Raw genomic sequence first — 21403 nt, forward strand, 5'->3', positions numbered from 1 at the left:
AGATGATATGTATGCCCACCAGCTTCACCGGTCCTATTGTGTCTTTGACCCTCAAAAGGCATCTTGACCCATATTTCAGATGTCCTACTGGCTAAGTCTTCTTGCATGACCTGGACTATATCACCACATAGTAGAACTTATTTCCTCACCTCCTACGCAGTCCCCAAACCTGTTATTCTATACTTCTGTTCTTTCATCTCAGTGAACAATACCAGCAGCGTCCAGTTTCTTAAGCCAGCAATCTGGGTGTCAGCCTAAACTTTTCCCTCTCTCCCTAACCCTGACAATCCAATCAAATACCAGTTTTTATCCATTCTTTCTCTTATTTAGCCTTTGAATCTCTCCTCTCCTTCTAGTCTCACTATCACACTTCAGGTGATTACTATTTCTGCTCAGACTTTTGCAGTAGACATCTACCTGTTATTCCTGTATTTAGTTTCCCCTCTTCCATCTGTAATTCATCTTCCAAATGAACTTTCTCAAATTCAGATCTACTCTTGCTTCTCACATGCATAAACTTCTTCAGCATGCCCTCATGATTTTCAAGATAAAATTTAAACTCTTTAGTCTGACATATAAGGGTTTTCATCATCTTTCCTTTGCCTACCTTTCTGATACCTTTCCTACAAACCCCAATCTCTCTCTCTCTCTCTGTCTCCCTCTCTCTCTCTCTCTACCTATCTATCATCTGTTCCCTATGTGTCCTGTGTCATACTATAACAAACTATATTTAGTTCCCCTACTTTTACAATTTTACAGACCTAACACATACACATTCTCTGGCTCTCCCTCTCTGTTTGCTCCATGATCCATCATTCTCTAGGCTATTAGGTACTAGCTCTTCTGGGCTCCCTTAGCCTTGTTTGTATATATCTGGTACGTCACTGTTTTTTAAAAGACATTTTAAAACCCATGAGTAGAGAATAGACTTCTGGCGCCTGGTAGCACCTGAATTTGAGCTTGTTTCTGTCACTATCTATGACCTTGGGAAAATCACTTTACACCTCTGAGTCCAATTTTTCCACCTATGCAATTGAGAGTAATAGCTCATCTTCACAGTGTCATAATACTACAGGTTCAGTACATGCACCCTTCCTCTCCAGTTCTTGGATTCAATAACCATGTCACTGGAGCCTTCCTGGTTGTTTTTAAATGGCATTTTTATAATTATAAGACAAATATATGCTAATTGTGAAAGATAAAAACATTACATAAATATATAAATTACAAAGAAATGTTTATGTAAATCATCCTTAGAAAAACCCATGCCAGGTTTTCCTCTATGACAAATTTAACAAATATATTGTTACTGTTAAAACAGGATCATCTTCTAATACTGATTTACCGCTTGCTTTTTTTATTTAACAATATGCCTTGAATGTTTTTGCATATTACTCTTTTTAATGGCTTTTGAGCTTTCCATTGTATAAATACACCATAATTGGATTACTGAATCCCTTGATGAACAGTTTTGGATCGTTTCCAGGTTTTTTACTATTGTAAACAATGCTGCAATAAATAAACTTACACAGAGATCTTGCAAGGAGGTCCTTCTTCTTGATTAATAAAATCACTGGAATTATCCAGCATTTCTAGAATGCAGCAATTTCTTTAGTAACCTTTATCCAACTATACCTGCTCCTGATAACGGATAGTTGGTAGGCAGATAAATAAAATCAGTCATATCTTAATGATTTATATTTATGCCTTTCATATTTTTTGTATAGTAAGACTACAGTCCTGGGTAGAACTTGGCAGTAACACTGGAATTGTTTCATTCATTTGACTGGCATTGGGTCCCAAGCATATAAGTCTCCCATTCCCCACCAAATAAACTGCTTTACATTTGGTTCAAATTCTCAGCCTTATCAAGATATAAAATATCAAACCTTTCATAGAATCTCTTCATAGGTGATCTAATATACTTGTCTGGACCACTGAACTAACTGGACATACACATGCTTAGTCCTGAGCTCAACAGGCTGAGTGGCAACAGCATGGTCTATTATTCCAAGTATAGCTACTATTATGCTTCTAAACAATGGAATAAACTATAACATGGTCTCTCAGTCAAGCCCCTCACCCCGCAGTGTGGCTTTAAGGGAGTGAGATGAAATTTCATACACCTTTCCTGAAAATCTCTCACTTTGGTTACTCTATGTGATTAGTGGTTATTGTAGCCTAAAAGAAATCACTTGTATTTCTGTATTTAGCAACTCCACATTTAGAACGTTTAATTTTCTCAATCCCCTGAAAAATTAACACTGACCATTAGCAGAATAATGTTGACATTACCCAGACAGGTCTGGATCATTCTGAATTTTCAAAGACCAAACACATTAACAGTGGTGACATCACTGAGAGTCAGCAACTAATAGCTCTAAAATTGAATGGTACCTCGCTGAACCAGTTAATCAGAAATATCTCCTCTGTTTACCCTCTGTAAGATTTAGCTTTAGCCAAGGTCTTTGTAAAGATTAACCAAATCATGTTTACAGAAGACACATCAGGTATTGTAAAAATCATTTCATTTCACAATAGAGAAGACACACTGGCCTGAAATCAGGAATCTTATATTTTGGACGTGGTCTGTCATTTTCAAGCTGTGCGATCTTGGACACGTCAGTTAAGCTCTCAAAATTTTTATATCCTCAGCTGTGGAATGAAGATGATAAGATGCACCTTGCTCTTTCATGTGGATTTCCAGCTGATTACATGCAGAACTAAACAATGTGGGGAATTGTTATCACCGTTATTACTTTCGTTTGAGATTAAGGAAATATTTTTAAACTATTAATAGTTCGATCTGCAACTTAGATATCTGCTTCAAATGTCTGTTAGCAAAAATTCACCAGAAGGACGTAGCACACACTTAAACCTTGCAATGCGAAACTTGTCAGTTTTATTTTCAATTGAGTCTTTTGATCACGTGTGAAATAGCAAATTAGTATTATTCTTCACTGAGTGGATGGACCTGGGAAAGGGATGTTGCATACATCCCTACAATTGTAGGCAAAATTGTATGTTATGCATAACTATTTTTCCAAGGAGAGGGTTTATAGATTTTATAGATCAGGTATTCAGAAGAGTACATGATCACACATACATCACTTATCTAGACATTCAAGAAATTTTGCCACTTTGTATGATTTCTTATTTGGACAAAGGATATAGAAAAAACTTCATTGACAAAGGTTAGAGAAGCTATCCTCTCTTGTACTTTTTTTTTTTATCAATCCAGTATGACTCCAGGAAAAAAACTTTGAAACTGTAGCTTCACTGAAAACCTCAGAGCTGGATTTAACACAGAATCAGCATTGATACTGTTAGCAAAGGTCCATAGGCAAGAGCCAAAGGGCCGAATGTCTATTCATGAGAAGAACTTGGAAACAGTACAGAATACATAGTGGGTGGCTTTTCTTTCGCTTTGGGAATTACTGAGAAGGAGGGGTGTACCAATGCCTGGACTTCTCACAACTTGCCTGTGACTTTGGTGCCGTGCACACCACTAAGCTCTCACGTCTTCCGTTTTAGCCATGTCAAGCTACCTCTTCATTATTAAATACGAACTACCTGAAGTAATCAGAGCGTTCATGGGACTTGAAGAAAATACTGGGTATGTCTTCTGCTCTCTCTGTAACATCAAGAGACTCATTCTACTTGGTCTTTTCTGATCCTAATATTCTGGTCTCTCTTTTCTAGAGAATGGTATGTCAATGGCAACTACCTCGTCATATTTGTGTCAGTTGGAATCATTCTTCCACTTTCTCTTCTTAAAAATTTAGGTAAAGTCATTTTCCATTTTTATTTTCATTTTGTATTCCAAGAGGTAAGCTGATTGTGGATGCCATATTCACCTTCTGGAATTTCTCTGCTAACCCCTAGGTTACCTTGGTTATACCAGTGGATTTTCTCTTACCTGCATGGTGTTTTTTGTCAGTGTGGTAAGTGATTTTTGACATGATCCTTGTAACTTGGTAGGGGTGTGATGCTTTCAGTGCCTGAATTGGTGTCCTCATTTTTGTTCAAGCACATCATTAGCATGAAATAGTTCTTGCATCACAAGCAATTTCCTTGTATTCTAATTTGGAAAGAGAAAAGAACAGTCATGAGTTTAAAAATAGTTGAGTTAGAATGTCAAGACCATTGCTAATAGTATGTTCTAGGCATACTGAATGTATATTTGGATGAAAGGAACACTTCAAGCAGAAGTGTGACAACAACCCAGTATTTAGACAGGCGGAGGAAAAAGAAGTGAAGAGTCCCAGAAGATAAATGAGTAGGCTGTAGAATTAGCCATATTTACGTGAATCAGCCATTTTCTCTTACTCATTCTACCCATGAAGAGAAGGTGACCACAGCGGAATTAAAGAAAGAAATCCTCTCCCCACTCCACTCCCTCTCCCCTCCCCACTCCCTCTCCCCTCCCCACTCCCTCTCCCCTCCCCACTCCCTCTCCCCTCCAAAAGGGGGAATTTATGCTAATATCATGAATGCCAAAATTTATATAACATTTCCCCAAAGAGGCAAAGGAGGAGGGGGGAATTTCCTGATGATCCATATTTTCATTAGTTTGAAGACATGAAAGAGATGCAATGTAGCAAGAAAATGATCATCTTTCTCATGGAAGAGTATGCATGAAGTTTGGGATAGATTCACACAAAATACTGTCCTGTTGACTCTAAGGGAGAGAGTTGCCAACCATAGTTCCAGCTCCTTACATCAAACTGAGGATAGAGGGAGTCTCCGTTGTCCATTAGTCTAAAAGGAATCCTCAGCAGAGTTCCCTCACCTTTACCCCATAAACCACCCACAGGGATTTTTGTTTCATTGTTTTCCTCAAAAGGCTGACTTCTTGTTGTTGTGTTAATGACCGGGTCTAGGTGATTTACAAGAAATTCCAAATACCCTGCCCTCTGCCTGTTCTGGATCACAATGTTGGGAATCTGACATTCAACAATACAGTTCCAATGCACGTGATGATGTTACCCAACAACTCTGAGAGTAGTGGTGTGAACTTCATGATGGATTACACCCACCAGAATCCTGCAGAGCTAGATGAGAAACAGGCCAAGGGCTCTATTCATGGCAGTGGAGTAGAGTATGAAGTACACAGTGATGACAAGTGTCAGCCCAAATACTTTGTATTCAACTCCCGGGTAAGTGAGAGGTCTAGGCTTCTAAGAGCCTAGCAACGTGGCCTCTGAGTTTTTATCTCACAAGCTGAGATGGCCTGGGGTAGCTCTCTGTGTTGAAATGCTAAACGTGCGGTGTTGTCTTTGTTTTTCAGACGGCCTATGCAATTCCCATCCTAGCATTTGCTTTTGTATGCCACCCTGAGGTCCTTCCCATCTACAGTGAACTCAAAGAGTAAGGCAGCCATCATTTTAGCGTTCTAATTTGCTTTGAAAATGTGCTCGTATTTTCAAAGGTGCTTTATACGGAAGCATAGTTTACAGCTTTGCCTTCACAGGAGGTTTATGCTATAACCACTCATCAGTAATGTGCTTTCACCACAAAGGTGTGAATCAGCCCCCTCACTGCTTCCTTTTCTCCTGTTCCTTCATCCTAAGGATCCAGGGTTGGGGTTCAGGACAGAGGGAGGATGAGCCAATGTCTGTAAGGATTTTGGCAAGCATGAGGGATTTGAATTTGAATATTGGTGGGAAGAAGTGAGGTCACCTGAACTGGAAATGACCCACACCCGTGAAGACCAAAAATTTTGATTAGGGTGGCCTGGCTAAGCCACTGATGTCACCTATGGTCAGTCTTTAACCCTTGCCTAGAAGACATTCCACCACTGGGATGTGCCAGTACCTGGCCTTCATAGTCTAATCTGTATAATGGAGACACTGGTTAGACAATCTTCTTTCTTCCAGCTCATATTCTATGATTCCTTAATACGCTTTTCCCTTTGAGGTTGTTAACATGCCCTTGGGGATGAGTGGATCTGAGCCCACTACAGCAGCTTCTTCCTTTACCCTGAGGGGAGGTGGTCCTATAATTCTCATCTTCTTTATCCAGACATCAATAACCTCAGTCTTTGTTCTCACTAAATAACAATAACTTGCCCCATATATTCAGATTTACCTCTTAAAAAATTTATAGAGCACTTTCAATTATTTTGATGTCTTTGATTGACTTGGAAAATCCCATGTAGCAGTTACTCTACACTTGATCTGAGCCGAAAGACAGAGAAGTGATAGCAGTTACCCCAGTGTCAGCAGCCAGGTGCCTCTAGAATGGTTTCCAGAAGCTGTCCAGGTAATGCTATCAGGCTTCAGGCTGTCTGGACTCCTGGGAGTAGTGCTTTGCAGTTTCTAGTGGATTCTGGTCCTCAAATCCATCTCACTATGAAATAGGAAGTCTTTCTACATTAGGAGCCAGTTTGACCTTTGTGCTAATTACATTCTTAAATAGTCAATAGACAAGCATACTTATCAACATAAAATAAACTGATCCTCATATAGGAAAATAGTCCTTTCTAAGACTAAAGAAGTAGCATTTAAGAAAAATGGAAACAAATCCTCCATAATTCCCTAAGGCAAATTTAAATAAGCTGTGTTTCTGCACTAGAAATGTGGTTTTATAATGAGTAACACAGGCACACATTCTTTTATTATTTTTAAAATTTTAATTGTAAGTAGTGAGATTTTCATCTGTTCAGAAAACCAAAGCTCGGTGTTCTTTTTCTTTTCAGTCGGTCCCGGAGGAAGATGCAAACAGTGTCAAATGTTTCCATCACGGGGATGCTCGTCATGTACCTGCTCGCTGCCCTCTTTGGTTACCTAACCTTTTACGGTAGGTCACTCTGTCAAAGTCATTTTCCTTGTGCAAATCCTAGTTGGACTGATCATTAATCCGGGTAGGTATAATTCTTTTAATTACTCTCAATAAACAGCATGATCTGTAGACGAACATGCTTAATTATCATGCTATTTTAGTCTCATTTGACCTAAGAAAATGGAAACTGAACCAGGCTGCCTAACAGGTTATAATAATTTGTGAATTCACACATATTTTGTAAAAACCGTCCCTCTAATTTAATTATTTTCCTTAGGGGATAGAGGATATTTCTTTGGCTTGATTTTCTAAGCCATCTAAAGCTACATACATACTGTGAGAGTGAATCGGATTGCATGTTGTAAAGCTCTTTTAGTGGAATAACTACCTACCAAGCAAATGGCAGAAAAAGTACCAAGTCCTTGAGTTGGAACCTGCTTCTTGTTTACCAGTCAAGCCAAATCTGGGGGCTTAGAGCATTATACAAATTTTCTGGATTATCTCATTCCATTCTGTTATAGTGAATGGTTTCCTAAGAAAAAAGGGCATGACAGAATTCCTTTCGATCTGGGGACGTACTATCAAAAAACAAAGTGACTGTGGCCACGTTTGATTATGCCAAAAACATATCCTCTGTGGCATCTTAACAGGACACAAAAGGAGCAGGATTGTTCTTCTCTTCGACGAAGCATGGCCCTACAGACAAATTTCAGGGAATCAAACATTAACACAAATCAATGTTATCAACATAAATATATTGTTAAAATAAGCCTCTCTAACATTTTGCATTATTTTTTCCCTGCTGACTTGGTAAATTAAATTGATTGCAAGACAAATTGGGTAGGAAGAGACTGGAAGGGGCACCATTTGCTTGTTTTTTGTTTTTGTTTTTTTTTTGACTAATATTTGGCTTTTAACCAAGCACTGATTTAGATTGGGCATTAGCTCTTTGCTGGTTGTAAACTAATGAAAATTGGGTCAATGCCTTTGAAAGTATTTTTAACCCCCTTTGTCTGATTTTGAGGGGAGTAGTGGGAAAATCAGTGTACATCTGATTCTGTAAGCATTTCCTTGTCATTTATGCCTGGAATTCTGAAAGAAGTGTGTTTTCCTGGAGGGCAGCATCTTAATCTTATAGCGGTATTCATTGGGAGACCCTATAACAATCATACTAATTCATCTTTGTTACTTAATCAATGAGTCTCAACTCAGTGAGACGAACAAAAACTTGAAAAAGCCCAGAAGTATGTCTGTCAGTGTCATGATGGAGTCATAACGGTTGCGTTTGAAAAAATGTTAAAGATCATTTGTCCTAGGGTTTCCATGCTGGGTTTGGAGAAGCTGCTTCGGGGCTCACTGGGCAGGTGAGGGTGGAGGGAGGTGGCAAGACGTGACGGACAGGCTGATGAGGCTTGGCTGTTTCATCTCTTTCACCAGAAGACCTCAGCCTGTCCTCTGTTTTGTGGTGCTTCTGTATAGCAGAGAAAGATTTATCACAATGCAAATGACCTAGAGAAGAGCCTTAGCAATTTTATATTACCTCCTGCAACTTTACAAGCTTCAGGGCTCCTTTGTTCATTTGAACAAAGGTCATATAGCTCATAACCTAAGAGACAGGATAAAAACAGAGGTGTTTGGATTCCCAGACCTGGGTTCTTTCTACTATACTGTGTTCCTTCTATAAAACGTTGTCTTCGGTAAGCAGTGCCGATTTGACTACACCTAGTGAACTCATTCTCCTCTTCCTCTTTGCAGGAGAAGTTGAAGATGAATTGCTTCATGCTTACAGCAAAGTGTACACATTTGACACCCCTCTCCTCATGGTACGCCTGGCCGTCCTGGTGGCTGTAACGCTAACTGTGCCCATAGTGCTGTTCCCTGTAAGTATATGGCTTTGGTGAAAGAATCTTGCTTGACACCACAGATTAGTACATACGTTCTGACTTGATGTTGATTTAATTATAATGAAATGCCCAGGAACATTATTTTTTTATATAGCAGTTTGAACCCACTTAAAATTGACTATGTAATATGTAGACAAAGCAAGTGTTCTTTTTATTTAAAAATTTTTTGAAAATTATTTTTGGCTGCACTGCGTGGTTTGAGGGCTTATAGTTCCCGAACCAGGGATCCAATCCATGCCCTTGGCAGTGAAATAACAGAGTCCTAACCACTGGACTGCCAGGAAATACTTGCTAGAGCAAGTATTTTTAAATGTTAAGTACTTTTTAAATGTAGGGGGAAAATCACAAAATTTATTTCTATGTATTTGTTTGTTTTACAGTTTTATTGAGGTTGAAATTAATTTTTTAACATCTTTATTAGAGTATAATTGCTTTACAATGGTGTGTCAGTTTCTACTTTATAACAAAGTGAATCAGTTATACATATACATATGTCCCCATATCTCTTCCCTCTTGCATCTCCCTCCCTCCCACCCTCCCTATCCCACCCCTCTATGTGGTCACAAAGCACCGAGCTGATCTCCCTGTGCTATGCAGCTGCTTCCCACTAGCTATCTATTTTACGTTTGGTAGTGTATATATGTCCATGCCACTCTCTCATTTTGTCCTACTTACCCTTCCCCCTCCCCGTATCCTCAAGTCCATTCTCTAGTAGGTCTGCATCTTTATTCCCATCTTGCCCCTAGGTTCTTCATGACCACTTTTTTTTTTTTTTTAGATTCCATATACATGTGTTAGCATACAGTATTTGTTTTTCTCTTTCTGACTTACTTCACTCTGTATGACAGTCTCTAGGTCCATCCACCTCACTACAAATAACTCTGTTTCGTTCCTTTTTATGTTTGAGTAATATTCCATTGTATATATGTGCCACATCTTCTTTATCCATTCATCTGTCCCTGGACACTTAGGTTGCTTCCATGTCCTGGCTATTGTAAATAGAGCTGCAATGAACATTGTGGTACATGACTCTTTTTGAATTATGTTTTTCTCAGGGTATATGCCCGGTAGTGGGATTGCTGGGTCGTATGGTAGTTCTATTTGTAGTTTTTTAAGGAACCTCCATACTGTTCTCCATAGTGGCTGTATCAATTTACACTCCCACCAACAGTGCAAGAGGGTTCCCTTTTCTCCACACTCTCTCCAGCATTCATTGTTTCTAGATTTTTTAATGACGGCCATTCTGACTGGTGTGAGATGATATCTCATTGTAGTTTTGATTTGCATTTCTCTAATGATTAATGATGTTGAGCATCCTTTCATGTGTTTGTTGGCAATCTGTATATCTTCTTTGGAGAAATGTCTATTTAGGTTTTCTGCCCATTTTTGCATTGGGTTGTTTGTTTTTTTGATATTGAGCTGCATGAGTTGCTTGTATGTTTTGGAGATTAATCCTTTGTCAGTTGCTTCATTTGCAAAGATTTTCTCCCATTCTGAGGGCTGTCTTTTCATCTTGTTTATGGTTTCCTTTGCTGTGCAAAATCACAGCAAGATCCTTTTTGACCCACCTCCTAGAGAAATGGAAATAAAAACAAAAATTAACAAATGGCACCTAATGAAACTGAAATTAATTTTTAAGCTCAAATTCAAAAAAGCAGATCTTGAGCTTCTCTCTTGTGGATTAGTAGAAATGAGTAGGAATTCATATGACTTCTGAAATTTGAAAGCTGAAACCACATTCACTTTCAAATCATGTTACATTTTCACCACAGTTCTGAAGGTATTTCATTTTCTCCCCCGATTTTATTGTGCTACCTAAACATCCAAAAGTCACCTTATTTAATCTGATTTCTTGAAGGCTAATGAGAAGGAGATTCATGTTAAGTAAGTTACACACTAGAACTAAATTTCTTGAAAAATAGTCATGCTATCCATCACATGTCTCTTCTTCTGCTGCCCCCAAGACTGACACACACCCTCTTGCCAGACTCGTACTAAGATGGTCCCTACATGGCATTTGCCATTGGCGTCAGTTGTTCTAGGATCACAGAGCAGGGCTGGCCATGGAGACTTGGGCTGCATGAGTTAAAATCACCACCTGTGGGTAAACACAAGTCTGCACTTTCCTGCCAACTCTTCTACTTTCATAAGCACTGAATTTACCATTCATTTTAGGGGGAGAAATCAGTAGCCAGCACTGTCCTGCACAGAATGTTCCATACAGGGCCAAGCAGATGAGGACTGCTCATATAATGACACTGCGGTCACTTTAAATGCAGCTTGTGTGCTGAATTATTTTTTAGCACATTCCTTTTTCATGAGTGCATGAAATCAGATCCTTATTACTATGGTGGCCAAGAGTTTACTTTTTTTTTTTTTTTTTTTGCGGTGCGCGGGCCTCTCACTGTTGTGGCCTCTCCCGTTGCGGAGCACAGGCTCCGGACGCGCAGGCTCATGGCTCACGGGCCCAGCCGCTCCGCGGCATGTGGGATCTTCCCGGACCGGGGCACGAACCCGTGTCTCCTGCATCGGCAGGCGGATTCTCAACCACTGCGCCACCAGGGAAGCCCCAAGAGTTTACTTTTAAATAATGTCTTGCCTCTCATATATCTGAAAGTATTTCAAATGTTATGCACTCATCTTTAGCCTAAAATCAGCTCCATTGTGGGGACAAGGCAGAAGACAGCTGTAGACAGAAAGGGTACCATAGGGTAAAATTTCCAAGCAAACAGCATTGCCAAGAAAAGAATATCTGGAACCCTTCTTTTTGTGTGTAAAGATATTACTGATTAAATTTTGGCATACAGTGGGCACTCATATCATTGTTGAATCAAAGCATTTTGTAAAAGAAAATGCTTCTGTATTGCTTTATTCATAAACCCTAAATACAGTGCTTTCAAGCCGTGGTCTCAAGAGATTAATGAACTTGGCTGTCGCTACTCAGCTAGTTGTTAATAGTTGAACTAATGCATTGCTCACAGCATGACACTGATGGCTGTGGTCATGATAACACGAAATGCAAGTCAACCTTTCATTTAGTGATGACCATTTCACTTTGACATTAACAATCCAGGTTGTCCACAGAAATTCTTCCTTTGTATAACAGTGGCATAAATCTGACCACCAGGAATGGCAACACATTTCCCATTAGTTGTATCTCCCATAGTAGTTTGGAAACATTTCCCATCCGATGCCCATTAAAACCAAAATTGACCATTAGAACCAAATTTCAGAAAACTAACTGCTATCCTTCATTATGCATTTAAAGTCAACATTAGCATTTATGAAACATCTTGCGTGTAATTCTGCCTCACCCCCTACAACGTTACATTGAGATGGTCTGTTTGATTGTCCACGTTTTCCCCTGGAGGTAAGCGGTGTGCAGTGACTGGCACAAGATGAGCTCAACAAGGTTTGCTAAGGCAAATCGTCTCCAAATGAATCTTGCCCTTTCTTGAGGTGTATAAACTGCCCTTTCTAGCAAAAGCATAGATTCGTCCCCGTGCCGACATTTGCCATGAACTTCAGTTTGGGTGAGGATCTTAGCTATTTGAACCAAGCCTCCATGGCTTTGACGGATGACATAAAGGTAGGTCCAGCCTCCCTGTCCCAGTCAAGTGCCACAAGGCTACCTTCAGACACTTCTCTCCCAAAGTGATAGAAGTTGGTTGTGATGTATTTGTTTGTTTCTTACAGTTTAGAACCAAGATTTTCCATGTGTCCAATGCTGAGTCAAACAGCATGGTTTTCCTGACAAGTTTCTTTGAATTAAGAAAACTCTTGACTAATAAGTTTATTGACTTTGCTTTGGTATCCCCCCATACAAATAATAAAACAAACAAATAAAACCTAATATGTATTAGGTTTAATCTGGATTAAAATCTATCAGCTTTAGGTATTATTTTGTATTCTCCTATTTTCAACAAATATGTTGGTTCTTTTTCTTAAGAGCCCAAGAAGAGATGACAAGTGTTGTTGATGGTGGTGGTTACTTTTTCCTTTTATCTCTCCATTTATTATCTTTCTTTTCTCCAGACAGGTTAGCTTTTTCCTTCTTAGAAAGTGCACAAAGTAAGTGCTTGAAGTGTTTATTGAACAATAAATAAATAAAGAGAATTAAGACTCTAGCTTTTTCACAAGCCACTCAACACTGTTTTGTCTTTCTTAGTAGTGGGAGGAGGTGATATGGAGTGGGATGTCTATTACGGGACTGCACCTCCTTCCCAAGGACGAATAATGCCATTTTCAGCTTCTGCTTCCCTTTATGCAGAAAATGCACACATTACCATGAAAAACAGAAACCCCAATAACCCTAATGTGTTTATCAAGAACACACAGACTCAAATTCTACCTACCGCACCTTAAAAAAAAAAAGGAGGTCGTGTCTCAGATTCTTTGGCTACTTCCTCTTCATTTTATTTTAGTAAAACCAATCTTCTCACTTATGTTGCCTTCAGACTTCCTGTTTTGAAGTGAATATAGATATAGGCCTAGAAATATGGCAGATGTTGCTATGAACTGGAATAGAACAGTAATGCAGAGGTATTTGCTACACCCTTGTCCTATGCAATCCTACTGAAGTATGGTTCACTTCTCAGCAACAGAATGGATTTTTTTTTAGAGTGCAAACTAAGGCTCCCGATTTCTACTCAACCTCCACGTTTCTGACCTCACATTGAGTCCCCACTTTAGAACACAGCACGTCCTAACAGGCTCCTGTTCAGATCGCTGTCTCTGGAAATAACAGAAGTTTTCTCTAGAACTGCATGGAACTTTTCTAGAATTATTCACGGGGCTGTGGCTGGGGACTTCCCCACGCGCAGCATCTGACCCACATTTCCAGGTTCTTATCAGTTTGTGTCAGAGAGAAAAGGGCACTGAGATAAGTGGGGCAGAAGGCAAGGCTTTCCGGGTAATAAGTCAGAGTCACCTCTATCTTGACACACAGGTAAACAGAGCTGCTGGGGGACCTCGCGATCCCAGGCTCACTCCTCAAGGCAGCGTTTACACATGGAATGACTAGCAAGTTTCATTCTATTCTTTTCCACCAACTACCACCATCAGCAGCCTCCCATCTCCCTATTTGCCCTGTTGCCCATTTTAGGAATGCATTGGCAACTCTAAATGCCTTCAGTTCTGTTTGGGATTTTGTTACTCCTTATTCATTCTGAAGAGCAAGATTTCACCATTTGCTTCAACCATTATTCCCGTAAACTTTCTATGCTGTTACATCATTAGGCCAAATCTTAATCTTTCTGGGAGACATGAGACCTTAGGAAACTGTATTTATTTACATTCAGAGGCCCTGTACAGATAGGTTTGCCTCTAACTCAGCTTATAGAATTAAAGGCATTATTTCAACAAAGGGCTAAAAAAGCACATACATGTGACCCCTGCCTGAAAATAACCTGTATTCTACTTGTGTATGCTGTAAGTTTATCACTTTCAGACAAATAGATCCTTAAGCACTATGTATGAACCATAGAAAGCTTATTTTAAGCTTATTAAGTTTGGACAATATTGAATAAGAACTAATTGTAGGACATAATGGAGAATTTCCAAGCTGCTGGGGAAAACAAAATCAAACCATTTGTTTTCCTCAGTCTACTTTTCAGAGTGACATTCATAATTTTCACTCATCCAAATTTTAAAATCCGTTACAAACAAACCATTTCCAGAGACTCTCTGGCCTTGCCATTCTGGAAGTGAAATTGCCTTTTAAACCTAAGCAGATGGCTTTAATTTTTGGTGTACTGGTATGAAGAGAATGTCACATTAGACACTGCAAGCAATTCAGCTCGAAGTTTTTGTCATTCATATGTGTGTTTCAAAATATATTTTACATTTTCTCTCTTTTAAGTGAATTCCCATCTCCACACCATTAAGAGACTTCAGAAGCAAAATTTTAAAGTGAAAATCAATCCTAGCATTTCTAAAAATGGGAAGTTCTAGCTTAACTCAAGTGCTCACTTATTGAAAAGCCAATAAATGAATTCCACTAAGTCCAAAAGTGTCCTCTAAAAGATTCCAAAGATAAGAATATTTCCAACTTTGTTAAGCTGTTCAAACATAAATGGCACTCCCTCCCTCTACCCACAAGGATCTTTTTATCCGGTTACATCAGGGTAACTTGAGCAGGTGCTACAACTGGAGCCTCTCTTGACCCTTCCCCTACTTATTTCAGCTGCTGAAATAGGGCTGAAATCTGTCAAGGATCTCAAAGGGAGGAAAAAGTTTTGCTCTGTTCAATTTAAGTCAACATTTATTGAGTGTCTCCTGCACGCAAGACACTAAGGTAGAAATGAGGAATGTTAAGATAATTAGGTCTTGTTCTTTTCCTTTTGTGCATTTATAATCTATACTTGTGGGGAGGTGAAAGGAGTGAACGCAAAATATATCATATTTTTTAAAATATCAGGCGGCAAAAATGGTAAATCAAATGTAAAATTAAGAAACACCAGGTGTGTAAAAATTCTGTTCACAATCACATGCAAATAAATTCAGTGCTTGGCCTTCATACTTAATCCAGGCTGATGAGACATGATTAGAAATCAACAAGGGTTTTATTGTGTCTCTGAGTTATATATCTTATCTGTTCTTTTATCTCTTTCTGACTGAGATTATTTTCAAGAAAATAATTCTGAAAGCAGAGAAAGGGAGCACAAGATAGATCACCAAGGAAAATGACACTTTCCCAAACATCAAAAATCAGCATCAAACTTACACAACAATATGAATGTACTTAATACCACTGGACTGTACATTTAAAAGTGACTAAGATGGTACATTTTATGTTATTTTTACTTTACTGAAATTTTTAAAATTTGAAAAAAAATCAGCATCAAGATCTTTTCTGGGAGAAAAAGGAAAAACAAAGAAAATGCTTTAGAGGGGTGAGAATATTTGAAATAGTAGATAAAGTTAAAAACAAAGCAGTGACAGGGGATAGAAATAAATTAGGAGTTTGGGATTAAAATATACACATTACTGTATATAAAATAAGTAACCAACAAGGACCTATTATATAGCACATGGAACCATACTCAGTATCTTGTAATAACCTATAATGGAAAAGAATCTGAAAGAGAAAAAAAAAAAATATATATATATATATGTATAACTGAATCACTTTGCTATGCTCTTGAAACTAACACAACATTATAAATTAACTATACTTCAATTAAAAACAAAAACAAAGCAGTGACCTTGCCTTTGCACTTTCTTGCTGTAGATTCGTACATCAGTGATCACACTGTTATTTCCCAAAAGACCCTTCAGCTGGATAAGACATTTCCTGATTGCAGCCATACTTATTGCACTTAATAATGTTTTGGTCATCCTGGTGCCAACTATAAAATACATCTTTGGATTCATAGGTAAGTTTCAGAAAGGTTTTTATCTAATCAACTCAAGCTGTCCATAAATGGAGGGAGCCAGTGAAAGGAGGTCAAGCATCCCAGTCCATCTCAGGCTCACAGAATTCCTGGTAGTCCAGCTGGTCACCGTCCCTCCCTCCCAGGAAACACTGGACGTTATTCATGGGATCAGAAAATGTTAGTGCTAAAACCTACTTTATAGATCATCTAGCCTAGCTGCCTTTTCTGACAGACAAGGCAACTGAGCCCTATAGAAGTCAAGTCATATACCTTGGAGTGAACCCAGGATTTGGACCTAGGTCTTAACTCTGCATCAAAAAGAGGAAGGAAGATAGATTTTACCTACAGGATGCCCTCTTAGGTCTGTGAGTATCAGCTGAGCCTTAAAGGATGTCTTTGGAGGAAGAGGAGGTTGACTTTGTAAAGCATATTATTTCCCTTAACTGGGTGGCCTTGTAATATATTTGATTTTCCATTCTGCTGATTTGAGGGTTTACTCACATTTTAAATACAATATAAAACTTTAAAAACTCAGGTGTAGGCAACTTGAAAAGTTAGAAGTGGATCAGAAGGGTGTGTAATGAGTTCAGCCTTCTTAGTATGTGTTTATATTACTAATTTCCTATAAATTTGTAACATTCAGCCTTTTTGTTGTTTATTATATGTGATGTATACTTACTAGCCAGCTATGATGTTAGGTGCATTTAAACTTTATTTATAAACATAACTTCTTTGAATAAGCATCCATGAGCTTATAGAGCTTTTCGTGCTTTGATTAGGGTCGCTTTAGATTTGGTTTCTTTCAAGTGTATGCCCTTGGGTCTCTGCCCTGCTGAGTAAGACTTTGACCTGTCCGGTGTCTCTCCTCAGGGGCTTCTTCTGCCACTATGCTGATTTTCATTCTTCCAGCAGTTTTTTATCTTAAACTTGTCAAGAAAGAACCTCTTAGGTCACCCCAAAAGGTCGGGGTAAGTAAGGTTTGCAATCTCTCCCATTATAACTTGCTCTTTGACTACATAGAGTAAACCAGGAAATGCATGCACACAGTTCCAAAAAATGAATTGGTGCACAAGAACCAAAAATCAAAGATGGGCTGGAACTCTCTGGTGGAGAGAAAGGGGGCATGGATTTCTGTCACTCAGATGATTCCAGGACTTCTTCTCTTCAAATATTAAATGTCTTGTGCTGAGTCCTTCCTACCTGTCAAATGCTAATGGAGTTTGCCCACAGGTTTCCATATATTCCAGTTTCCACCACCAAGCTATTGCTGCATTATCCACCGGAAATTATGCAGAAAGGAATTAGGCTCCCTAGCAGTGTGATGAAAAAATTTAAACATTTTGGTCATATTCGTTAGGTTTGTAAGGCCAAAAAAAAAAAAAAATGTTGCTTTTGTTTTCCCCTCCTCGGTATCTTGTTGTTCCCTGGTGTGGACTAAGAAACAGAACCATTCGTTTTCCAGTTAATCTCTTACAGTATAATTTACAGTCTTATTAACCTGGGGAGTATATATTTCTTTCCCATGATAGTACTGCAAAAATATGTACTAGAAATAATTGTTTTTCCAATATTAAATATTATCAATGACTGCTTGATAAAGTCTTATATTAAGGCTTGAGTCTGACTGACTGACCCTGAGTTTTGCCTGGGAATCATTCTCCTCTCTAGATGGTTCAGGGACTTTGGTATCAAAAGCTCCCCCCATCATCTTGCCCCATAATTTCCACTCAATGTAGTCCATTCTGCTTGGACTTTATAGCAGTGTGACCTTGGCAAATTACTTGTCTTTTTATTTTCAGTTTGACCAGATATAAAAGCGAGTAAAATTATCTACTAGATCCTTTCTAGTGAAATAAAAACTTTAGCTGCTCTTTCCTCATATGCAGAATTAGGAGATTGATCTGTGTGGTAATATATAAGGCTCCTTCTAGTGTTAAAATTATGAAATATTTGTATGTAATTATATGTACATGTATATATATGTGTATATATGTAATTACATACACACACATACACTTTGAAGTTTTTCAAGGAATATGAAACATGCATTATAGTAGGCTTTTGTTTTTGTTTGCATTAAAAAATTTAATCATATCATACATACTACTCTTTTATAACCTGACCCTTTTCACCTAAAAGATTGTGAGCGCTCCCTAGGTCATTAAATCTTTTTCTATTGCTTGATTTGTAATGATTACAGGGTATTCCATCATTCTGATGTACCAAATCAATTAACCATTTTTCTATTTTGAACATTTGGGTTAAATCTCACTACTACTGTATTCACCCTCTTTCCCCAGCTAGGGTTCTAAACTGATTGAACTGCTAGGCATGGACATCTAAGCTATAAGGATAATACAATTCAATATGCAAATCAGATGGCTGCCTTAAGTAAGCAACTTATAAAAGCAAACTGTACTCAGGAAGTATAGTTTCTGTGTTCCCTGACAAGTTCTCTCTGACTTACAGGCTTTAATTTTCCTTGTGGTTGGAATCATCTTTATGATTGGAAGCATGGCACTCATTATAATTGACTGGATTTACAATCCCCCAAATTCCAAGCATCACTAACCCAAGGAAAAATACCGTATTTTCCTGTTGGAGGTAGTTGCAAACCCAAAGACTTTTGAGTTATCTCGATTGGAATGTTATTCACAGGAAATAACAGGAAGATTCCAAAGATGTTTACCAGCAATATCACCAGGCACCTGCAGAAGAGGAAATCATCATTTTCATCACAAACGGCTGTTTATGTGTTTCAAATCTGTGGTGCACACTTCTACCCAGGTTTTACTAGAGCAGTGTGAGATGATGTATTTTTGCTTCTGCACAAGCAGAATAAGGGTAGCTGCATGATAATACCCTCTTCCCTCTCCTCCCACCTTCTCCCCCCACAAAAGTACCAAATTCCTGTATTCTCAGAACATCAAACAAAAATGCCCTGGTGGCAAAGCTATTACTATTTAACACCTTCCCTCAATCTTGCACCAAATACTCTGGGTGTATTTAATAACAGAGGCAAAGGCATGTTTTATGAACTGTCTCTGTACGGTACATGAGACACCAGGCTAGAACATCTTATGGTCAACGCTAAAGGAATATTTTGCCCATCCTGTTTGTGACATTGAATTAGTGACTTCTTCATTCAGTAGATCTTTTGTAAATGTTAAAACATCTTACGAAACATAGAGAGGGGCTTTATTTAAATTATAGAACAACAGCAAAACAATGCTTATATCTAAACTGCGTGTTCTGGAAGCATTTATCAATGGTATTCCCAATCCTCTTGTCATAGTTTTGTCACTGAACAATGCCCTCCCTCTCGTCTTCCATTCTCATTCAGAATTTTTAGAAGACCACGATTCATGTGGAGCTACACTACCCAGTATTGTTTGATACATTTTTATTTGATAAACATTCAGTGCAGGAAACTGTGATTGCTATATGTTTATGTATATAATCTTATTCTGTAGTCATCAGAATTTTAATGTATGGTACATTTGATTTTTATTTTTTACATGTGTAGTTTTCTCTCTTCACAGTCAAACATTTATATTATTGGGGATGAGAGTAGGGAATTAATTTGATGGGCTCAAAAATCCATGTGTACGTATCTGTTTATTGGGGATATATTAAATTTGAAATCTGAGTTATATAGTTCAGTAATGCTCTTCTTCAATGTTTACAATATTATCGTAATCATCTAGAAGAAAGTAAGTTCCCTATTTGCAAATAATTATCAATACTAAGGTTGTTCTTTTTTTTTTTTCTTTTTTTTGTGCGGTACACGGGCCTCTCACTGTTGTGGCCGCTCCCGTTTCGGAGCACAGGCTCCGGACGCGCAGGCTCAACGGCCATGGCTCACGGGCCTAGCCGCTCCGCGGCATATGGGATCTTCCCGGACCGGGGCACGAACCCGTGTCCCCTGCATCGGCAGGCGGACTCTCAACCACTGCGCCACCAGGGAAGCCCTAAGGTTGTTCTTTTAATTTAACAGGTCTAAAATAGGATTTCATTCAGTTTAGCTTGCACAGGTATTTGCTGACATTCATTTGCTATTTAATACAATATTGAGCCATTTTCTATAAAAATAAAAATGCTAACACTACAAAGAGATGCAAATGATTATTCTTGCTCACTTCTACAACATAATTTCATGAAATGGATTTAAAATTAAGTATTCATTGCCTAGAATTTCTGGAGTTTGCTCCTTTTTTTTTTCTCAATCAGTATCAAGCACATTTATTGTATATTTTAGTACAGCCAAGTATGAAATATAGGTATATATAAGTATGATAAAATTAAATCATATTTCAATAGTTTTTGCTGGAATGTGCCTTAAGTAAATATATATTTGTTTTCTGTATTATTTTCTAGAGTCATAATACTGTAAAATGGTGCACTTTGTTAAGGAAATTGAGCATTACTAGAAACTATCATAACTTCTGACATACTATTATTGGAAAAAATTTGCCAAATAGCATTTTTAAGATATATTTCTATTTTCATTCATCTAAAGAGTGTATCAAAATAGAAAGTGAAAAAAGGTACCTTCTGAGTGTTAAAAAAAATGTTTGGTCTGAATGTATTTAAATGTAAATAACAAAGATTGATCCAAAAAATTGAAAAACTGTAAAATCTGTATATATTTTGAATGCTTTACATTTGAAATGACTGACTTGAAAATATCAACATGTTTAATTATATAAATATTCAAGAGCAATACTACAGTGCCAAATAATAAAGCACCATTTTTTTCTCACGGCCTTTTTCAGGATCATAGATCTCATAGACTGCAGGGCAGACATACATATGGCATCTTGTACTGGTTAATTTAGCCCCATTTAAAAACAGATGAAAACTTTATTTTCTTATTTCATTTATAAGATGGTTCAATGTATTGGGAGGCTTTTTTATTACAGAAAGTGTATATTGGTATATAATAAATGAACTTTTCAAATGACTATGATGCAATTTTCTTTCTATTGTTGAAGGCTGTGAATTATTTATACATGAAAAAACATTTTTAATCTAAATATTGTCTCTTTTATTTTGGTATATGTTCCATTTTTATTGCTCCTCTTGACATATAACTAACATTTATACCTTTCAAAAATATAGTTGCCATCTTATTTTGGCAAAATACACAGCTAATTCTAAATCGTTCTTATTTTATATCATCCTAGAATGAGTGTGGAAGAAATGACTCTTTATGGTGAATTAGGGAGAATTCATTTGGGATGGAAAAAGAGGGACTAGAAGAAAGATGAAAATAGTAAAATAAAGACATGGAAGATTTGGGACAAGGGAAAGCAACATGGGAGTGATGAGGATTGGGTA

The 21403-nt window shown here is 38.0% G+C and overlaps 1 protein-coding gene across 1 annotated transcript in view; it reads left to right on the plus strand.

The window, feature by feature from the left end:
• The window catches only part of SLC38A4 (solute carrier family 38 member 4), a 67992-nt gene extending 46966 nt beyond the window's left edge, over positions 1-21026 (plus strand). Inside the window, exons 7-16 of the mRNA XM_060166454.1 lie at positions 3535-3616; positions 3703-3785; positions 3886-3944; positions 4884-5159; positions 5291-5370; positions 6701-6801; positions 8539-8663; positions 15919-16063; positions 16934-17031; positions 18533-21026. Of these exons, the coding sequence (XP_060022437.1) occupies positions 3535-3616; positions 3703-3785; positions 3886-3944; positions 4884-5159; positions 5291-5370; positions 6701-6801; positions 8539-8663; positions 15919-16063; positions 16934-17031; positions 18533-18634 (1151 nt within the window). The 3' untranslated portion in view covers positions 18635-21026. The remainder of the gene's footprint in view (positions 1-3534; positions 3617-3702; positions 3786-3885; positions 3945-4883; positions 5160-5290; positions 5371-6700; positions 6802-8538; positions 8664-15918; positions 16064-16933; positions 17032-18532) is intronic.
• Positions 21027-21403: the final 377 nt, after the last annotated feature.

The sequence above is a fragment of the Lagenorhynchus albirostris genome, chromosome 11 (assembly GCF_949774975.1).
Source record: "Lagenorhynchus albirostris chromosome 11, mLagAlb1.1, whole genome shotgun sequence".
In the NCBI taxonomy this organism is placed as follows: Eukaryota; Metazoa; Chordata; class Mammalia; order Artiodactyla; family Delphinidae; genus Lagenorhynchus; species Lagenorhynchus albirostris.